At 45.8% G+C, this 21,579-nt stretch overlaps 2 protein-coding genes across 2 annotated transcripts in view; both read right to left on the bottom strand.

Moving 5' to 3' along the window:
- Nucleotides 1-1,312: 1,312 nt before the first annotated feature.
- On the bottom strand, nucleotides 1,313-10,365 carry LOC146209994 (uncharacterized). Its single transcript, XM_084606023.1, has 3 exons — nucleotides 6,607-10,365; nucleotides 5,918-6,041; nucleotides 1,313-5,459 (listed from the first exon to the last, which is right to left on the bottom strand). Exons 1-3 carry the CDS (start codon nucleotides 6,705-6,707, stop codon nucleotides 5,061-5,063), a joined length of 624 nt encoding a protein of 207 aa, XP_084462149.1. The 5' UTR covers nucleotides 6,708-10,365; the 3' UTR covers nucleotides 1,313-5,060.
- Nucleotides 10,366-10,503: 138 nt separating this feature from the next.
- LOC146209995 (uncharacterized) overlaps nucleotides 10,504-21,579 on the bottom strand; it is a 34,683-nt gene continuing 23,607 nt past the window's right edge. The window contains exons 4-6 of the mRNA XM_084605994.1: nucleotides 15,944-16,004; nucleotides 11,635-11,657; nucleotides 10,504-10,819 (exon numbers count right to left, since the gene is read on the bottom strand). Coding sequence (XP_084462120.1) covers nucleotides 10,774-10,819; nucleotides 11,635-11,657; nucleotides 15,944-16,004 — 130 coding nt within the window. The 3' untranslated portion in view covers nucleotides 10,504-10,773. The remainder of the gene's footprint in view (nucleotides 10,820-11,634; nucleotides 11,658-15,943; nucleotides 16,005-21,579) is intronic.

Below are 21,579 nucleotides of genomic sequence, written 5' to 3' on the forward strand. Positions count from 1 at the left end.
GCGCAGCTCTTCAGCTTGCATTGCTTGCACTGTGCATGGTTACAATTGTTTACGATAACTCAATGAACCATAGCTGCAGATGCGAATACTCGTGGAACCGCACGGCAGTACTTGATGTTCCCCCTGTTCATTCGGTGGACACAAAAATGGCTGACTACGCCTCAGTTACCCATAATGCACCACTTGCATGAAGCGATGCATACTGGGTAATCCGCCGTGATGTCGCTGTCAGCAGACGGTAGTACGGTGGCTAACGACGGGCAGCGCAGCCAGGCTGAATTGACAGTGCCTTGTCATTTTCGATGTTCCGCTGAGCAAACACAGCTGTTCGTGTGCTCCCCTACGTGCGTCGAAGACGTCGGCAGATTCCTGAGGAACGTACGCGTCGATGTGTCCGAAAAATCAGGCGTGCTATGAAGAAATACAAAGCAGTGAGGCGCGGACCTGTTCAAGCTACGCGCGGAAGGCTGCTTGCACTATGCATCGGATCTGGTCGCCCGTCGACACTGCCGACATTCACCATTTCTAGTTCTGGTGAGTAGCTTGATACTTGCCTGGATTGGTGTCGATCTTGCGCGTGTCGGCCTGTGCCAGCCACTCGCGTCGGCGTCGCTAGAGGAATCATTTGCCTTCTCACCCTCGTGCAGAAATTTGAAATCGTGAAGAACCCGCAGTCGGCCTGTCCGATCGCGCCAGCATCGTCTGCGCGCACTACGCGACCATGCAAGCGAGGCTGTGTGACAGTGCCGTGCTGCGTCGTCTGCTCCCAATGACATCATGGCGGATTACCCAGCACGCATCGCTTCATGCAAGCTATATAAATTCTGTATTTGTCAATGCTCGATGTCACGCGATGCACCTTTATCAGTTTCTTTGGTCTGTCTCTAAAATTCTAGCCACTCGCGTGTGTTCCTGCAATGTTCCGGGTTGTGCTAGTAACTGTTTGCGATGTTATCTAGATGGTTCTAAACCGCCCTTAAAGTAAGCATTAACATGTTCGACAGGCATTCTTTGTTCGACGACCGCCGAGCACGACTGTATCGCTTAGTTCTTTTGCGGGCGCAAGTCAGCCCAATAAAGTTTCCTCTGTGCACTCGCTGACTCATTTGTGTCGACCTTGTCACCATGTGACAATATTTCAAAATTGATGTCATGATCCCTTCAAGCAGTGTGGCATGGGCCTTCTAGCTTCTCTGCAAGCCAGAACTTTTTGAAGGGCAAGGATCACGAGGGACACTCCTCAGGGCAAGGTTACATGGTTTTGTGAGCAATAAATTAATCTGTCCATAAAAAGTACTATTTCATGGCTAGCCAGAACGTGAACCATAAGTAATCCTTTATTGGAAAAGTGCACGTGCACATATGTGCACACACAGACAAGTGCACGTTTGAAAACAGCAAACAGAATAGATTGTACAGTATCCTGTTTGGAGATTTTTACATGCCAGAAGCACCATGATAAGCCACCCCAACAAACTCAGGTAGCAAGACCTTATTTACACAGTCCTCTGGTTGATATCCATAAGCAAGTGAAACTTGAAGCAATGCCTCAAACCTGTAAGAAAGAACACAGCCTGATCTAGAAAGCTCAAGGGAGAACAACACATAGAAGGACTTATACCCTTGTTACATGGGCAGAGTTACGCGGTTACCGAACTTAACGGTGGTTGTTTTATATTGCGGTTCACCGTTGTTACACTACTTCAGATTCCTCGGTTATGGCAGCTTACGCCCCCTTGGGTGGCAAATACGAACTTACGCAACAATTTGGGGGGAACGAAACTCCGTACGCAAATATGTGCGTTATTTAGAAGATATTTGCTATAAAACATTATTTCGGTGAAAAGTATGTTTTGTCACGAAATTATTGCTTGGAAATTTCGTAATGCGAGCTGCTTCTGGACTGCGCAAAGATGGACAGCACGCAAGCAGTCTTTCAACACTGCTCTTAACAGTGCTCCATTACAATCCAATCCAATCCAAAGTGCTGTCGTGCTGTCATGCAGCATTGTAGCAGGTGCCGAGTTGTGCAGTTGTGTGGTTTTCAACCTTTCATTGCCTCTCGAATGAATTCTGCTCAGAGGTTCTCATCCACTTTGAGTGTAGCAGTGACCGACTCGGTTAGTGCTTCATGTGCGGCGATGGCTCTAAGCAAGCAGTCGAAGACAGTGACGATGATGGAGCGTTCTGGGCTTCTTTCATAGCACAGCAGGTATTGCTGCAACAGCGTCGAATCCAAGAGCGTAACATATTCAGTGAAGCTCACGAGTTGAACACCGTGCAAAGAGCAGAAGGACAGTGCAAACACCTTATGGTGATTGTTGCACGTCTGTGTTCGCGTGACAGGCGCCTGTGGTCATACCCGCGAGGTCCATCGAGGTGGGAGACAACGCAGACTCACTTTTCGGATGAAGATTTCAAGAGGAACTTCAGAATGAGTCGAACAGCCTTCCGTTATGTTGCGAGTGCCTGCGAGTGTATGAGACACATTGATACTGAGATGCGCAAAGCCATTCCTCTGGAAAAAAGGATAGCCATCGCGATATACCGCTTGGCATCAACTGCGGAAGACAGGGCGGTGGCCAACCTCTTCGGCGTCAGCCGTTCCTCCGGGAACATAATGTTCCAACACTTATGCGAAGTTGTTCGCATCTTTGAGCAGCGTTTCGTGAGATTCCCAACACGTCACATATTAGCAGAACATATGAGGCAGTTTGCAGCGCTTATTGGGTTCCCCCAAGGTGTGGGAGCTCTCGATGGTTGTCATATAGAATGTGCCCACCCAAAGAGCATGTGACTACTACAGTATAAAGGTTGGCACAGTACAATACCATTAGCTGCGGTGGACCACTGCTATAACTTCATGTATGTAAATGTGGGTTCTCCCGGGAGAAACCATGACGCTGATGTCTTCCAAGTCTAAACTGGTGAATATTTTGTCAAACAATTTGTTTAAGCTTGAAACCAAAACATTCAATGGAGTGACAGTTGGCCCTGTACTACTTGCTGACCAAACGTTCCCCCTTCAAAAAAAAATGTGAAGCCGTTTCACTACCCGGTGCTGCAAGTTCCCCTTTGCAAATTTGTAACTATCATTTGTCTCGTGCAAAGCGAGTAGTTGAAAAGATTTGGCCGCCTAAAACCACGATTCAGGATTTTACACAAAGGCTTGGAAAACGACATTTTTAATGTGAAGCGCATTACACGTGCTTGCTGTGCCCCGCAGAATATCTACGAACTGAGCGATCGATGTGATACTGTCTGGATTGACACTGCACGCACTGTGGATGCAAGCAGGCCTCAACCACAGTGCACAAGTAACTGCTCTGAACCAGGTGGCACAGAAGTACAAAATGCTTTAGCAGCTTTTCTTGCTGGCAACTAAGAATAGCACAAGGATTTCCTCTGCCTTCCTTGGTGTGCTTACCTCAATGGATACTTTGGAACCCATGGTGCTGTGCTCTCAAATTCCTGATCTATGACGCTTGGAATAGGTGAACCAACTGGAAGTACAGTGTACTAAGTTCTCAATTGAACATTGACACATGCTGTTGACATCTTTTCTGCTGCGGCAGTGACTCACGCCGTGTATAAAGAACAGATGCAGAGCTGTGCAATACTTGTTTGTGTGGCTACGTTTGCATTCTTTCTGTGTAGTGCATGCTTGAACATTGCTCATATTAATACAATACTTTGTGTCTCTCTGTTAAAAGAACCTGGAAGGCAAAGCACAGTTTTGTAGTAATCAAAAGCAGCACTGACATAAAAGCAGTTTTCACATTTGCATTCAAGGTTTTCCTTCACTGATTGCTACACGAGCCTTACCAAGGCATTGCCTTTCAGTGATGACTAGAAGTGCTGCTCCAATTGTGCCAAACACTGCATGTTCAAGGCAAACTCTCCCCAAGAAAGTATAAATGGTTTGTGTGCCACTTGTTCTTGCTGAGCGGCACGGTCAGAGTAAATCTGCAGTTGCACTGAAGCGAGAGCTGGTTAATGTTGTCAAGTGTTCGTACAAGCATTTACAAGCATGTTGAGCCACGGAAGCCGAACCATTAGCCAAGAAGACAAAGCTTCGTAATGATGTCAGCATTCAAAATTTTCCAAGATTTCAGTCTGCAAACTAAAATGACCAAAAAGATGCTCCTTAATGCCACACTAAATAAATGCCAAGCAAGTTTTTTAGCTGTTATATTAAAACAGCGCTAGAAACACTGACAGATAGAAATGCAAGCACAAGCAATGTCCAACCAACTCGCCCAACAAGCCACTTTGTTTTTCAGCTCCTTTAGTCCTTGTTTGTAAGCGCCTCCAGATGCTTTCTTGGATCTTATTTAGTGTCCTATTTTGGTTGAGCTCCCACCCCTGAGACTCAGCTAGGTGTAATCCAACTGGCCGAACACACCGCCCAAGTACAAGGACTTCAGGCCATTGTGTAGGTGGATAGGTTGACGCCTATACTGTGTCTGTTGGAGATTGTTTTACCACCACCATCTAGACCACGCCAGTTTCGGAAAGAGCTACAGGTAGTCGACATTGTGGAGCCCCTGCACTTCTGCGTCTCTTATAACCGGAGTTTTTATAGGACATTGAGCACTTTAAAAGCAAACCAAATGTGAAGATACGAGACTAGTAGGATATTTGATGTACACTTTTCATCAGTCAAAGATAGGCTTGGGGGGGGAGGGGGGTTAATTGTGTGTTAGTGCCAGCAAAGTATGACATTTCTCAATATGCTTCGAAAGTTGCATTTCTTTCCTTTTTTACTTTCATGAATAATATATAAAATTGGTACACATGACCTGCTTCTAGATATTCTTTAAAAGTATTAAGTGGTAAGGCAACTTGTTTCAGTGCCTCCTTAAAAATGGCAACTTGTCTGCCTGAGGCCCCCGTCTAAGATCAAATGATGCTTCCGTCACAAACAGCTGATACTCATCTCCGGTTGTTAAAAGAAATACTGCAATTGTACTTCCACCTTTTATTTGGCTTCACAAATTGATGCTGCATTAGCTGCAGCAGCGTGCATTTCAAGTGGTGTTTTTTGAAGAAAAATGCTGCTACATTAGTTGCAGCATAGAGGCCTGCATTTTATTGGATTCTTTTTGTAGTTTTAAGCCTTCTTTCAGCAGCTTCCTTGTTTTTTTGGCCACTTTTTCAACAGTTGCAGCCTCACGTTTATGTAAATTTAGCAGCTGCTGCATAATGGAGGTGCCGGGCCGTTTTCTGGAAGCAGTACTGTGAGCTGCAACACCACCAGGTGCTTTTGTTGCACTGCTTGTGTTGAAGGAAGTGCTGGCTGAAAAGCTAGAGTTTGTGCTGCTGTTGCTACTTGATAGAAGAGGGCTGCTGCAGCTGCTCATTCCTCCCACATTGTCTCTGTTGGCCTCCATGGGAGTGTCATATTCCCAAGTGAGCAGCAGTTCCGCCCCTTCATTACAGTCTTTGACTACCTCAACCTGCACATTTGAAACCTTCTCTGTCACTTATACATACATATGCAAGCACTTTCAATAAGATAAATATGAATGGTCTAGCAATGTAATGCACTGAGGGTGGCTGCCACTTGGTTCTCAACATTACTGTTTCTTCAAACGTTGGCCATTAAGTTATCACCAATAAATACTGTGGTCGAATACCACACGCATAGACTGTTTGGTAAACAGCATTCTCGTTTAGCACAACTCAAGCCGACCCCATAAAAAGGAAGTGAAGCTATCACCAATAAATACAGAGGTCCAATACCATACGCATAGACTGTTTGGTGTACAGCATTCTTGTTTGGTAGTACATGAGCAGACCCCACAAAAAAGAAGTGATGCAATGTATATAGTCTTGCAATATATGCTGAATATCCCAACACAATTTGATTAGAGCAGTAAAATACACTACAGATAAATTTATTAATGAAAAATACCTGGAAACTTTCTTCAACCAACTCGTCATTTGTTGGCAAGGTTCCCAAGAATTCATGTAGGCTCCAATAATGCTCCCACTCTATCCCTTTTGATCCTGTGGTGGTGCCTTGCCGCCTAAGCTGCCTAAGGAAAAAAAGAGCTGTCACTGTAGACACAACCTGCAGAACAGCCGATCGGTGCAATGTTTACAAAATATGTGAAAGCTTGTTTAGAGTACCATGCAAGGCAATATGTAGAAACGGAAGCAAAATATGATGCTATGTGATCAGAATATAAGCTGTCTATATTGGCAGTGACACCCAGCATTGTATGCATTTTAATGGCTCAACTGGGTGCTTATGGCACTCGACTAACCAATGCAGTACCTCGGTTTAATACCGGCCCAAGCAGCCGCGTTCCCATGAATACAAAACGCAGAATGCGCCAGTGTGTTGTGCGATGTCAGTGCATGCTAAAACACCGAACGTGTTAAGGTAATCAGGAGCCTTTCACAGCACTTTTCCTTGCAACTCACACGTTGTTTCGGGATTTTCAACTCCCCTTTTCACATTTAATTCGCTTTGATTGCATGCGATACCTGCCTGGATAACAACAGGGTACAGTTTGGCATAACTATTCAGCATTGTTAATATTTAAAAAAATGGCTTTGAGCAACCACCAAAATGTGTGAAAGATATACTGTACTTACCGATACTTTTTATTCAAATTGTCCACCTTCAGGCGAACTTGCTTCACCGTGAACGGCTGTACACCTGACGGAAGCAGGGCGTTCAGCTCTGCCGTGATCATGGAGTATATCTTCGCATTCCGTGTCGTCCCTCGAAGGTGGCGCAGACCAGCACGTGCGTTTCTCACATGCGGACGCCAACACGGGCCCGGACGCTGCCGATACGCTGCCTCCGTCCACAGACGCCGCCATCTTCTCGGTTAATGACGTAAACTGAGGTTGCCAAGCTCAATTCACAATAACCGCGGTTTGGTCCGCCGAGTAACATGCGCTAACCATGGTTTCACGTAACTGCGGTTAACTCTGCCCGTGTAACAAGGGTGTTACAAAACAGTCCGGTCACAGTAATGTGCCAGTGGAGATGCTGCAAGGGCAACACACATACTATGAAGTTACTTCATAGGTGGTGTTCAGCCAACTTGCGTGGGAATGAGTGTCAAGAGAAGAAGGCCAGTGATAACTCCCATAGCTTCTCTACTGAATGTTTCGAAGTGGTCCTAATGTTGTAGAGTAATATGTTGCAACTGAGCACAGTAAACAAGCCAAGGCTGTAACACAAGGCGTACTAACGTATGGGCTTTGCACACCTTTGTTTTCTGGGCAATGCGGTAAAATGGACACAATATACTAGCGGCCTTCTGCTGCGCAGAATAAACCCATGGCACTGCAAACCCAGAGTCATCTAACACCTATACTCCATTTCATACATCAGGTACAACGCAGCAAAAGCTTCGCAAGTAGTTCGCAAGAAAAAAAAAAGGAGGCACATCACTATGCGCTCGTTTTCTGGCCGAGTGGTTCCTGCGGAAACAGGCTCTATTCCATGCATACACGTTTGCAATAACTTGCTTCGCATGCCTAGTGCCTAGACATCTTTGCAGTGCGAATCTTATAGAAACAATGTCCACCAAAGAACCATTTTCTCAAAAAGAGATGCTCAGCGCGGAGGGCACAGCCAGTGCCATCTAGTGGCACAGCTGGCAAGGTTGCGGGGCAGCGAAAACGCGACACGAACGAAAACGACATAAAAACATTTAAATTCATTGAATCTGTTCCTTTCTCCCTAACAAAGGTGCTCTTTATGAAGTTGATAGGAAATGTAAGATGTATTAAGCTTGCAGACAAAATAACTTATTTCCTCTCGTAAAGAGCAGGCACTATTTTTCATCGCAGATGCGGAAAGCGCGAACAAGAGCTGTAGCTTTGGCAGTGTTGCACTTGATGTATGAAACGGAGTATAGCACCCGCACACGAGGTAGCAGTGACGGGTTGGCCATCCAATGACAGCTGTAGCAGTGTTCAGAAGTGCAAGATGCCGGGCTAGTTGGTACTGCGTAATGATAAGATATCCAGGGAAATCGCAGAAATGTTCGAAATCCACAGCGCAAAGGAGCAATGTGAGTGCACCCTCCCTGTGCTTGTTGCAAAAAGAATTGGAATTTCTCAGAGGCAGGATAAATATTTAATCTTTTTCATGAATGCCCCTCTCCGCTACGTTTGTTAATCACCTTGTGCCACGATTTTAGTCCAGTGTTTTTTTTACAGTTATATTTTAATGCTTTTACTTGCCTTTTTGGCTATGTATATAATCTGTTTTTACCAGTTTTACTTTCCGTCCCGGCCTCTTACACCGTGGTTTTTATCGCTTCTAGTCTTTTCGGCCTTTCATATCGTTTTTACTCTTGGACATTACAACACTGTTTCGGTGATTGTGCAGGATCGCATTTGGCCACACCCACCTCTTTGTACCTTATATATGTGTCCTGCTTCGGAATAAAATTTCAGTTGTTAGTCAGCGCTTGTGTTCGTTTTCTTTCCTTCGTGTTTCGTCCCGTTCCTTGCGCTGTTTTATTTCATTTCATTTTGTATCAGTGTATGCAAAAAGCAGCTTCTACACCTTTGGCTTGTGTTTTTCATTGAAAGTGCCGGTCCTTTGTTCTTTGCAGAGATGTTGTGTGGAGTTCTTGACGGCTAAGATCAACGTAAAACAGCCAGTGGTAGTCTTTTTTCGATGGAGGCAAAATAGAAGGCGCCCACATACTCCGTGATGTCACTGAAACGCTGTCCTTGTCTCTTCTCCAAGGATCGCCTGGTGCTTGCACTCACCAGTTACATTGGAAAAATTATGAACCAACTAGCCCCGACTGAAGTTTTATTAAAAAAAAACCTGGTGGTCAAAACTATCCCAATCCCTTCACTACAGCATCCTTTGTAGCCTCAGTTGCTTTGGGCCATCAAAACCTACAAACCAAACTATTACATCATCTGCATAGAGATAAAATATATCTGGAATGCCATTCCAAAGAAAGAAGCATCATGTTAAAAAATATTGGCATAGCATGGATCATTGAAGGTACACCCCTCTTTGCGCTGAAGTGGCAAATATGTTCTTGACCAGTGGGCATGGTTTAGATTGGTTCATGAGGTTTAAACATCCAAAAGTATAACTCTCGCTACATGAGATGCTATAGGGGAGAGCTCTGAAAATTTCGACCACCTGGGGTTCTAACGTACGACATCATAAAGCACACAGGCACCCACCCTGCTTTTCAAAAACTTCTATCGAAAAGCGGCTGCCGCAGCTGGGATTTGGTCCCGCATCTTTGGGTATAGTCGAGTGCCCTAACCACTGTGCCACCGCACACCAATGGGCATAATGAAACCACCTTCCAAGTGCAAACTGTGTACTCAAGTTGGGAGATGAAGCCCATGTGCAATGGCCAGGATCCCCGATTGGCTGACGTTGTCATAGGCCTTGTGTGGATGTCCATTGTTAAAGTGTGTGGATTCTGTGGAATGTGCCTGCTAGTAGCACCATACTTGAAAAGTGGTCCAATTCATCTCTAGTACTCCAGTGAGGGCGAAAGCATATATTGCCAGGTTGCAGAATTTCATTCGGCCTCTGGCTTGTGGCGTGAGTGATGAAATATGCAATCCTTGTTGTGCCTCTTAGTCTGCATATTCAATGCGTGCCCGCTCGCACACTGTGAGTTGAAGGGCTGTCAAGGGGACGCAGATCCACTCCTCTCATTCTCTCACCCAAATGAGGTTTCCTGCACCCCTTTTCCTTGCCCCTTTTCCTTTTGCACACAAAGTCTGGATGGATGGCAAAATCACATTTTGGAAAAGTAAACATACAAAAACTGCACAGGAGTACCACATGGCCCAATGCCTTAGCTAACAGAGGTGTGCTGACAGTGATAAACCAGTAATAATGCCGGTGCTGCCAGTTTAGTCCTCGAACCATGCTCGGGAACAAGTGCACATATGGCTAATAAAGCGTCATGACCACAACAACTCTCAAGGTGGCAATGCTGTACAGAACGGCAATTTACACCCTGGCGTACCAATTTTATAGGGCCCAGAACAATTTTAGAAGCTGCTGCTTGCAACACCTTGTCCAGCTAGATGAGCCTACTGCTGCATATGCACATTTTCTGCACAGCTTCCAAATGTGCAGGTGTCAGAAAGGAAACTCACAGTCAAAAATATTCCTGGGAACTGCAAACAGAAGTGTGCAAATTCAAAGAGAGGAGCGAGAAGTACAAATGCATGGCCCTCGCCCATCCTAAAAACATAACTGCTGCATGATGATAAGGCTCTCCCCATTTCCTGTGCCTATACTTTCCAATATCCACTCCAAGAATGGCAAGTGGCATTTTGTGCATAAGTTCAGCACAAAATGCCTCGGTTAGATAGCACACTAGGCACAGTATGTGGCATCGCATGCTCTGCTTGAAAGTAGTTTGTTTTTTGCAGAGTGATCATGTGTTCACGTGCTTTATGGGATACACAGACTCGAGAATGGGTGGCAGAGTCGGGCAGCAACAAAGCATTCCTGTTAAGCCCGAATTCAGCTTTCAAGTTAATAACCAGCTATATTTTTAGGCTTGGCATATCTGAAATTTTTAAGCCGTTACAATGGGACAGCACGTCTCTCTCAACATGCTCTCCACAGCTTTAGAGCGCTGGATGTGCGATGCAGTCTTGCACCAGTGTGGCTGAGCATTGCACTTCTTAACAGGAACCAAGTCCGTTGCCACAGGCCTGCAGAGGAACGTAGCTCGCGCCTTCTTACGGTGACTGCCCACCTTGGCTGGAAAGGGCGGGACTCCGCCCCAGCTAGTGTCAGACATCAGTCTGTACGCCCTGGGTGTGGGACTGCAGCTGCTCGCTGGACGTCTCATCGTCAGGGAGAAAGACAAACAAGCAGAGGTATACAGCAAGACCAGAACAAGGCTTATCTCTCAATGCTGGCTACATTGGATGGCTACTATGTGAGATGGCAAAAGTCATGAAATGCTGCGAATGAATGAAGTTAACAAACAAGGCCAAATATTATATAATTGCGGCATCTCAGTATGTGAGACTATTGAAACGACATGATAGCACAGTTATAACAAGAGGGTAAGACATTTAAATGGAAGAAAATTGCAGTGTTTGCCATAAGCAAAATGGAGAACTCCCACCATGCCTGGTTACAGTGCCCTGTTGTCTATGCCCTTTTCAACAAGCTATGCCATTTAAAAAAAGAAAGTGCTTGCAAAGTTTATAAAAACTGAACTCTGTGTAGATAGCATAGAACTGCGGCCTGTCATCAGCTCTAAGAGTAAGGTCACCATGCCTCTGGTGACGCACCAAAGGCAACGTGCATGGGGGCTGGCTATTTTAGTACTCTGCGCCATGAAAAAGTGTGTTACAACAGAGCATCAGTTGAAGATCTGCACGAAGTAATGAGCACTTTGTCTTGGCTCATTCGCAGGATGGCAAGCGTGGCACGCGAGACAGCTGCCCAGACCTGGCTCAGTGCTGTGCACAAACAGGTGTGCATTTTCTGCAAGAGAGCTTCCCTGCAACAATGCTTCCCCACAGCTCATTCTCGTCAAGCAGCCAAAACACACACTAAACTGGTCTCCTGTGCCGACAGTTTGAGTCCACATACAGACTGCACATGGCTACCGAGGATGTGGTGTAAAAAACAAAGGATACATGGACTGGCTCAGGTGCTGCAACTGTAAAAGACAACGGAAGTACTGTTCACACAAGGCCCTGCTCTTGGCACTGACTCTTGCAATAATAGCTCACGGGATTGCATTTCTCAACCCGGGCCATTAAGATAGAATTGTCTCAGACATGCATAAATACAAAGAAAGAACAGGGCTCCTACTTACTGCATCTTTTTTTTTTTTTTTTCAACGCGAGCATGAATATTCTGACCACACATAAATACAGGAGGCCGTTTTGTTGTTGTTTTGAAAAGTGTTATTTTCACTTCCATCGATCAACAAAAACACTGGAGGTGAATGCCAGTTTGGCAGCAAGCGTGCCACTGCATTCCCACTGCCACATCGAAACGCTAACCAGCACCAAGCAGGGCTTCTAAACGCGTGGCTCTGCAGACACAGACGGCAGCCAGTACTGACAGTAACAGAAAGCTAGCTAGTTTACACAACACTGTATCTCGATGTGAAAAATTAATGGAGACAAGCACTCGGTTACTGTACAAAGCATGCTTGCTTCTGAACTGGCAAGTTGCCACGACTTTCAGTCTGCAATGTTAAACTGCTGCTTGTGCAGAAGTAGTCATTTGCACTGCACAAACTGGAAGATTCAGCAGTTACGTGTACAACTATTTTACCTTGAGTAAAAAAGTAAGAAAGATGGAATAAAATCTTCAACGCTGCATTTTTCATATACGCACTGGGACATTTCGCAGACATTGTTTGCAGAGATTTGCCATGGTGTAAAGCAAACGTATGCCCATGGACACGTGAAAACTAGCCTGTAACCTAATATGCAACTTACAGCTACAGCACCGTGGCTATCGAGAATCATGACACCGAAAAACCACCTCTGGCATGTCCAACGTGCTGATTTACTGACGCATTATACCCCGGTCACATGGCACTTCTCCAAGGTCTTTATGCCGAAGGAGATTTATTGCTCTAAAGGAGCAGAACCAAAAAGGAGCAGCAGTGCCCTACATGGCAAGTGCAAAGGAGATAGACAAATCAGGTAATCTACGTGAGCGACTTCTGTTGACTGGCAAAGTCATCTTAAATATATAAAACAGTTCAACTAAAGCTTGGCAATACAAAATAAATGGTACATTAACGAGCAAACACTGCCAAATGAAAAATTTGTGCATAACAAAAAAGCAACAAACAAAAAACACTGCACAAGGAGCAAAGCAAAGCATGTGTATGTCAAAGTGGCTGCTGAAAACATTCGAAGTCTTCTCAACACTATAGATTATTTTTAAAGTTCACTGGAACAAAAATTAGCCCGTGCATTGAATTAAGCTTAAATTTCATATTCAAAATTATATCTGCTTCAATATATATATATTTTTTTTTAGCTCACTCGCTGGCACTCATGTTTGGGCTGCACCAGTTTACACAGCATAAAGGCCGTTGATGACCACCTTTCCCGCTACAGGCCTTTTTCGCAGTCTCAAGGCTTTGCCATGTAGCTGCATATAAACCGCCTTTGGAGCAAGGAACCTTAACCCCCAAGGCCTAACTAGTGCCCTTGTGATGGGTATTACTGACTACTGACCATTCACATAATGAACATGAGCAACCTCACCAGACACCGCACATGATCATGATGTGAGACGTTCTAACAGCTAATAGAATGTCCAAGAATAGTGAATGCATGTTTGCATAGCGACTAACATTTTAGGTAAACTGCGCCATTTGTCACATTGTTCAATGTTCGCAAATGCAGATGTGATGAGAACCTCCGTGATAGCGGTGCCACCTAGCTTTCAGAAAGAACCCTTTTAGCAATAAACCGTTAGGCCGAGGAACTGCCAGATCACAAAAGGAAATGAACAGCCAGCCAAACTGTAATCCAACCAATTTGTTACAGGCATGATAAGACAAAGTGAAAGTCATGCCCCTAGTTTATATGCGCAGATGTGCAGTAACACCGGTGAGTTCACTCCAAAGAGAGAGGCTTCAGTTCAGACCACACCTACTTGCTGACTCTTTTACTGTGCGATGGGACCTTATTATGCTGTGTCATTGCAAGGTTTCTTCAGATTTTTTGCTGCATCCAACCTCTTGCATTTTCACCAAATGGGTGAGAGCAAAAAAAGACACTTTAAAAATGATACAAACACTGAATATACAGGCCCTGTTTGGTGCCAGCCCACAGACACGCTGTGCTATATGCATTTGTGCCGCCTCCTACATTTATTTCCGTGAAGACATTGGCAAGCATTCTCTTCAGCTGTAGCATGGCTATCACTGAGTATGCTAATCTGTTGACCTGGCTGACCTCGGGCTATATTCACTGTTGCTCCCACTGTCCCAGTGCCTTTCAATAAAACCCAGTCTTGATCCTCTGTGATGAAATGCTAAATATTTAGCTTTTATATTCGGCACAGCCAATCAAGCCTAAATGTGCTAAAAAATACAAATAAGAAAATAGACATTCACTGACACCACTACGTCTAATGCCTAGAGTGGCTGCTCACCTCAAGCAACTGCGAGATTAGTTTGCATTAACAAACTTTCAAAACTGCGGTTTCAATCATTGCTCAGAAGAAAACAAAAGTCTTTATTTACTAAGCTACTGGTTAGAAACACAGTTGGAGTTCCTCTTCTGTACTGCTACAGATCTAAATGGTCTTCCCATTTTTACATTTACAACCTATAACTGTTCAACAATCAGTCATGCAAATGTTATTTTTTTCTATAAATATTCGGGGTGTGTGAACATTCTAAACTTGAAATACGAATCGAACATGTCTGTTATTCCAATCGCATTAAAGAAACTGACATTCAGAATATGTCAAGCGTTCGAAAATCATCGACTACACCTAAAATTTTATAATGCACCGCAGTTTCACCACTATGCTTGGACAGTGCGGTGAAGCATCCTCAAACAGTAATGGGGCATTTTTGGAAAAAAAGAGCTTTTGAGAAGACGGCCTTCTCGACAGTGAGTGCAAAGTGAAGCCCTGGATGAAACCACTGCTCTCACTTCGGTTTTATCTCAAACAACCATCATACAGTGTTAATCAGAAAAAATTACAGTGCTGCAAATAGTTTTTCAGGCTTATTTGACAATTCAAGCTTTTGACTAATCGACACATATTTTGGTTCCTTGAAGGTCAAATTAATGAGAGGTTACTTTATTGAGCTACGATATGACAGCTGCATAAAGGAGGCTAAAACAACCTTCTTTGCTGCTTCCACGCTGCTAGCCGTAAGCAAGGGCGCGGCGACAGAGAGCGAAAGCAGGGATCGAGTCATGTGTCTACCTTTTAGAGAGGCGACAGCACGCGCCCCTGAACTTGAAGCGTCGTAGCAGACACGACAACAGAATAAAAATAAAAGCCTGCAAACCTGCAGCAGCTGATATCAAGACAACCCTTGAACCTGTAACCACACGCGCAGACCACATGATGGCTTAGTACGATACAGCAGCGCACGAAACGACCGTGCCCCCCAGCAAAGAAGGTGGCGGGGATGGGCGCGGTCACTCCATACTCTTCAATATATATGTACCAAAACAGCACGGGCCGATAAAACAAACTTGTAGAAATATTTGACATATCGCGCAGCCAGTCCAAGCACGCCAGCTTCACGCTCAGGCGCGAAGTTTTGGATGCATGATAGAGAACGTCAGTGACACTGTGAGCAGAGGAGAGAGGGGGCAAAGCGCAAAAACGTACTGGTACGTTTATGACAGCGAAAGGGTTAAACAGCTCTTGGGACACTTCCACTGCAGGACGAGCACGACTCAAGTGCCACACAAACAGCGGTGCAACGAGGCTCTGAGGCATGTTTCAGTCATCTGTTTTTCTTGTAGTTTAAGTATTTTTTACGTTCAAGCAGAACAGTTTCATAGAGAATTGAAGCAGCAGCTGCGAAAAATGTACAAAACCATGCATGCATGCAAAACGTTTGCCCGCTCTGCATGCCCATGGTGCTTCTCCCTCCTATCCGCCAAAAACTGCTGAGCAGACCAAGGGCCACTGCAGGGCATTTGGGACATTCGGTGCATGTGCTGACAATTTTGACAGCCACAAAGCCTGTTACATGTAGTAGAAACAGAAAATGAAACGAGGCAGACAACAATGTACCTTTTCTTTCACGTGCACAGTCTGCCTACTATGTTTCCCGGCTGGTATTTGCAGTGCCTTGAGAAAAGTGGTCATGTATCTACTATGAACTGAGCTGTGCAAAACATCCATCACATGCATAAGCAGTACTTATTCTACTTCATCATTTCAGTATCGCAAGAGCCTTTCTGTTTAAAGTGGTTGAGGAGCAGGCAGACTCACATTCTCAATAAGCTTGGTCAGGTTGTCCTTTGCCAACTGCCGTCCTTCCTCAGACTCCGGGCTTGATTACACAGAGGAAAGAAAAGACCATTCAAGCATCATTCTGCAGCCTGTGACCAAGGCAGAAAACAAGCGAAAAACAGCGGGCCATTCAGTGGATATACTCCGGCACATTTAACAAAATCCCCATTCTCCAGAAAATGCATGGCTCTGGCAGAGAGTAGTTGGCAGGCTGTGCAGTGACTGATTGGTTGTCAGGTTGTGTGATGCCATGACACGGCTCCAGTGGCAGGCACAGCAAACTCGGGAGATGGGAAGGATTCCTGGATCCCAAGTTAGACATGCTGTGCATAAGTTATGCAAGCAGTTCAGACAGCGAGGTTCGAGTGGGAATTTATACCTATGTGACAAAATATGGTACTTTTTGAATGTATACTAATGAGTATATGTGGGATAATTAAGGCACAAACTAAACAATTACTGATTAAGAAAGCAACAATCTGCTAGGAAAACCATTAACAACGTCACATCATACCCTTAAAGGCAGAGCTTAAGTGTCCTTCCAACATTCTTTTTTCTTTTTTTCCCTCAACTAGAAAAAAAAAATTCAAGTGCACAAAAGAAATCTTTTTACTGCTTTGACACCTGCGCCAGGTCACTGGCAAACACCTCTACACCTAGGCAATGCAACAGCCATCTTCAATTCTTCAGTGCAATATTTACAAAATACTTCCAGCATATTCAGAGGCTAGCAAAGATAATTAACACCTATAAATCCTCCTTACGGCTGCAAAACACTGCCTCTGTTCCACATCAACATGTAGTCAAGGATTCGACGAAAGTTCGTCTGTTCTTTTTACTCTACAACTTGAACATGTCATGCCAGCTGGCATGCACTATGCTTCACTTGTGACCAGAGAACAGGTGTGCAGCCATTGTGCAGAGGCAGTGATGGAACAACATGCTCATCACGGAGGGGTTCAGCTACAATGATTCTTCTTGCAGTCAATATGACATGCAATGGAGATCACTTACACAACTGACCTGGCCACAATTATTACATTACACACTATGCTCACTCAATGGAAGCATACAGTCCTGCTTCAGGGTCCCTAATAGTAGTCCCGTATTGTGCGCATACCAAAATTGTCCAGTGGTTGCCCCCAAACTTGAAAATTATATTTCTAGAAAAGCACCATCACTGTTGAGTGTCCCAACTTCCTCATAGGTGCTAGTAAGCATAACAAACAACCTTATCTTCATCATCAGACAGACTATACCAACCGCAGAGCGAAGGCTTCTCCCATGTTCTTCTAATTAAACCGATCCTGTGCTAGCTGCATTCACTTGACCTCTGTGAACTTCTTAACCTCATCCGCCCCCCTAATTTTCTGCCACCCGCTAATAACGCTTTCCTTGCTTTGGAATCCAATTTGTTACCGTAAGCGACCATCGATCATACTCTTTTCGCACTACATGCCCTGCCGATGTCCATTTCTTCGTCTTGGTTTCCTTAAGTGTATCGGTAGTTGGCTTAATTTGTAATAGTTGAGACGGCAACCAGGGCCCAGCACGAGTGCCACCAAAGAGATTTATACGGCGCGTGCCAAATAAACTTTGCTTTTCCCCCTCCATGCTCGTTGTGTGATGCTGACTTGACGATACATGGTGTCAGAAGTGACAAAGACGCCACTGACATGGAAGGACTGAAAGCCCTGGAGCCGCTCGTTATTAGGAAACGTTTCCGAGAACTGGAGATGTTTTAAGCAGCACCTGGAAACCTTAATGACGGCGACAGAACCGACAGTGGCCAGAAGCGATGCACAGAAGACGGCATTGTTCTTGCACGTGGCCGGTGAACAAGCCATCAGCGTATACAACACGTTCAGACTTGAAGGCCAGCCTACCTTCGAAACGGTGCTGAGCAGGTTCCATGACTACTGTTTGCCGAAGAGGTTGGTTGGTTGGTTTGTGGGGTTTAACGTCCCAAAGCAACTCAGGCTATGAGAGACGCTGTAGTGGAGGACTCCGGAAATTTCGACCACCTGGGGTTCTTTAACGTGCACTGACATCGCACAGTACACGGGCGCCTTGCTTTTCGCCTGTTTGCCGAAGAGAAATGAGACCTATGAGCGTTCAATCTTGTGAAAAACCAGTTGCCTCCCCCTTCAACACGACCGATCGCCACCACCCCAATGAGCTTCGTGGCAGCACTGGCTGGAAGAAGAGGTAAATATCTCCCCTTGGGAGAAGGAGACCCAGCGATGGGTGTGCCACCAAGACGTCTACGGGAATTTCTGCGAGCTTCTGTATCCAGCCGGCAACGCGAGCGGTCGTCTCCCGCCGCCTCTCCCGGCAAACGGCGGAGAATAGCTGGCACAGAGTATGCGGCCCACACGGGAGAACTCGTTGTGCAGGACCACCCATCTTTTGGTTCCCAACAGCGAGGTTACTGGTAAATACCATATACTCTCACCACCTCCCGCAACAGATGCCGTGGTATGGCTTTGTCCGATGAATGCGCTGCTCACGGAAGATCCCGGCTGCCATATTCACGGCGCGTACAAATGTTTGCCGCTGAAGGCGCACCCTTATTCCTCAGCCGATGAGTCAGAAGTCTTTCTTACGTAGCCTTGCCTTTCCAAGAAAAACCTTGTTGATGTATAGCTAGCCGGCATGCTCTGCATTATTGGCAAGTGCAATAAATAGCATTCAAGTATTAACGAAGTGTCGTGGCCGTCCTTGTCCCTTTGTTCATCCCGCGGGTCGCTAACGAGAACACTGCACCCGCAGAGTGGCGGCGGGGTGGAATACCGTCTCCCTCATACCCTCACAATTTTTCGCATGCAAGAATAGGCTGAGGGTGAGTCGTTCGAGCAGTTTTACCGGAATCTGCTGCTGAAAGCCCAAACATGAGAATTCGGCAGTCTGGCTGATTCTATGACTCGAGATTATATCGTATATGGGACTGCAAATAAGAGACTCCAACAAAGGCTGTTGTGCGAACAGGACTTAACCCTAGAGAAAGCGGTCAACATGAGTACGAGAGACGAGTTATCAACCAAGCAGAGTAAGCTGTGGAACGAATAAGAGCAAACGATTCACTCTGTGAACCAAGGGTCCAGGAAACAGAAGACGCAGCCAAGAGCGGTGACCAGACAACGCTGCGACAAGTGTGCCTATGTTCACAAGAGACCAGTTTGCCCTGCAGCAGGTAGAGTGCTGCAAATGCAAAAAAAAAAAGGTCATTTTGCAGCGTGTTGCACACGATCAACCATCCACTAAGTTCACGAGGAGAAAACAACTGAGGACGAATTTGAGATTCTGGAGGTAGGCAGCCACAGCGCAGAAGCCAAGTCTGAGTGGCTCGCAGCAGCGAAGGTGGGAGGTATCGATGTTGAGTTAAATATTGATACGGGGGCACAAGCAAGCCTTTTGCCATCGTCGTGTTGGAAACAAATGGGGCATAAAGTGCCGCTTCGGAAGAGCTCGACAATTTGGCCAGCTACAGTGAAGGGGTAAAGCGCACATTGGCAAAACGCAGTTGTCAGTAGCCTGCAATGGAATGGAGCAGATTATCGAGTTCTTCATCGTCAAGAAATCCCGTACTCCGATCCTGGGTCTTAATGCCTGTGAGCTCTTTGGATTTCTCAACTGCGTTTCTGCAGTCACCTGCGACGACGTGGTGTCGGAGTATCCAGAGGTATTCCGCGGCCTAGGATGTGTCCAACGTATCATATGGTCCTGAAGGATGGAGCCACCCCTACAGTACAAGCAGCTTATCGGGTGCCACAGGCACTGCTACAACTGCTAGAGCAGGAATTGTAGTGCTTGTCTGAGGCCAACATAATCAAGAAGGTGCAGCAGCCAACAGACTGGGTGTGTCCCTTGGTCATTGCTTTTAAGAATGGTCAACTTCGGATTTGCCTGAACCCCAGGGCTATAAATAAGTGGATGAAATGAGAGCATTATCAGCTGCCTAAACATGAGGATATTGAGGCTGAGCTAGCCACTGCTCAATGGCTCTCTACTCTAGATGCCAACTCAGGTTTCCATCAGATCCCATTGGAGCCGGAAACTGCAAGAATATGTACTTTTGCCACCCCTTTCGGAAGGTACCAGTACCTGCGACTACCGTTCGGCATTGCCTCGGCCCCAGAGATATTTCAGAAGACAATGTGTCAGATCCTAGAGGGACTCCCTGGGGTCTATGTTGACGTTCTTGTGTGGGGCAGGACACGAGAAGAGCACGACAAAAAGTTGCAGGCAGTGCTGGAGAGGGCCAAAGCAAGGGCCACTTTCAACCTGAGCAAGTGTGAGCTAGGCCAAAAGCAATTAGAGTTCCTGGGCGATCAGCAGCAAAGGCATTTCTCCATCACTGGCTCAGAGCACTGATGACTTTCCTCCACCGACTACTAAGACTGATGTGCAGAAAAGATTAGGTTTTATTAACTATTTCTGAAATATTTGCCTAACCTATCTGCTGCTACAACCCTAATGCAGGATGTCATTAAGGAAGACGCAATCTTTGAGTGGACTAATGCACATCAGGCTGAGTGGGAGGCGCTAAAAGCTCGCTTGTGCTCAAGTCCTGTGCTTGCACTGTTTGACTCAGCAAAACCTGTGAAGGCGTCAAGTGATGCCTCCCAGTATGGGCTTGGGCAGCACTTTTACAACAGCATCCTGAAGGGTGGCAGCCGATTGCCTATGCCTCCAGAGTTCTCTCTGGAGCTGAAACGCGATACTTGCAAATTGAAAAAGAGGCTTTGGCAGTCACATTATTTCCCCATTTTGTTTATGCTTGATATGTTCAAGCAGGAACTGATCACAAGCCTCTCATTGCAACTAAGCGGAAAAGTGTGGGGGATATGCCACCCTGTTTGCAGCGTTTTTCTTAAGACTGATGAGATATGACTTTCGTCAACAGTATGTCCCTGGAAAGCAGTTGGTGGTGCCGGATTTACTCTTTAAGAGCCCTAACCATGAGCAAGGCCGGCAGTGCCGAGCTGGTGGACATAGAGGTACATGCAGTTGAGATCCAGCCCTCCCTTGTCAGCGACGCCACCAGATCACAGCTGGTTCGTGAAACTGCTGAGGACCCTGAACTGGCAAAAGTGACATGTTGCCTCCAAGATCTTCCATTGCCTGGCCCTTACAAGCCATTTCATGGTGAGCTGACAGAGGTCGCTGGTGTACTGTTGAAAGGAACAAAAGTGGTCATTCCCCGTACTATGCGAAAAAGAATGCTAGATAGAATCCGTGATGGTCACCTCGGCATTAACAAATGCAAGGCCAGGGCTAGATGACCAGCAGCCAAAGGAACCCCTGCTCATGCGAGAAGTGCCACACCTGCCTTGGGCAAGGGTGGGAGTTGATCTATTTGAGTATGATGGCAATTCCTAAGTGATAGCATACGATGCATTCTCTAATTTTCCTGAAGCGGAGTGACTTTGAGATACCACTGCACAAACTCTCATAGCAGCTTTGGGTAGCATGTTTGCCAGGCACGGCATGCCCCTGGAAGTCAGCAGTGACAACGACCTACAATTAACATCAAAGGAATTACGATAATTTGCTGAAAATTATGACTTGCAACATGTAACCTCAAGCCCCTATTTTCCCAACTCTAATGGCCT

The sequence above is a fragment of the Amblyomma maculatum genome, chromosome 1 (genome assembly GCF_055883805.1).
Source record: "Amblyomma maculatum isolate TAMU_Amacu chromosome 1, ASM5588380v1, whole genome shotgun sequence".
In the NCBI taxonomy this organism is placed as follows: Eukaryota; Metazoa; Arthropoda; class Arachnida; order Ixodida; family Ixodidae; genus Amblyomma; species Amblyomma maculatum.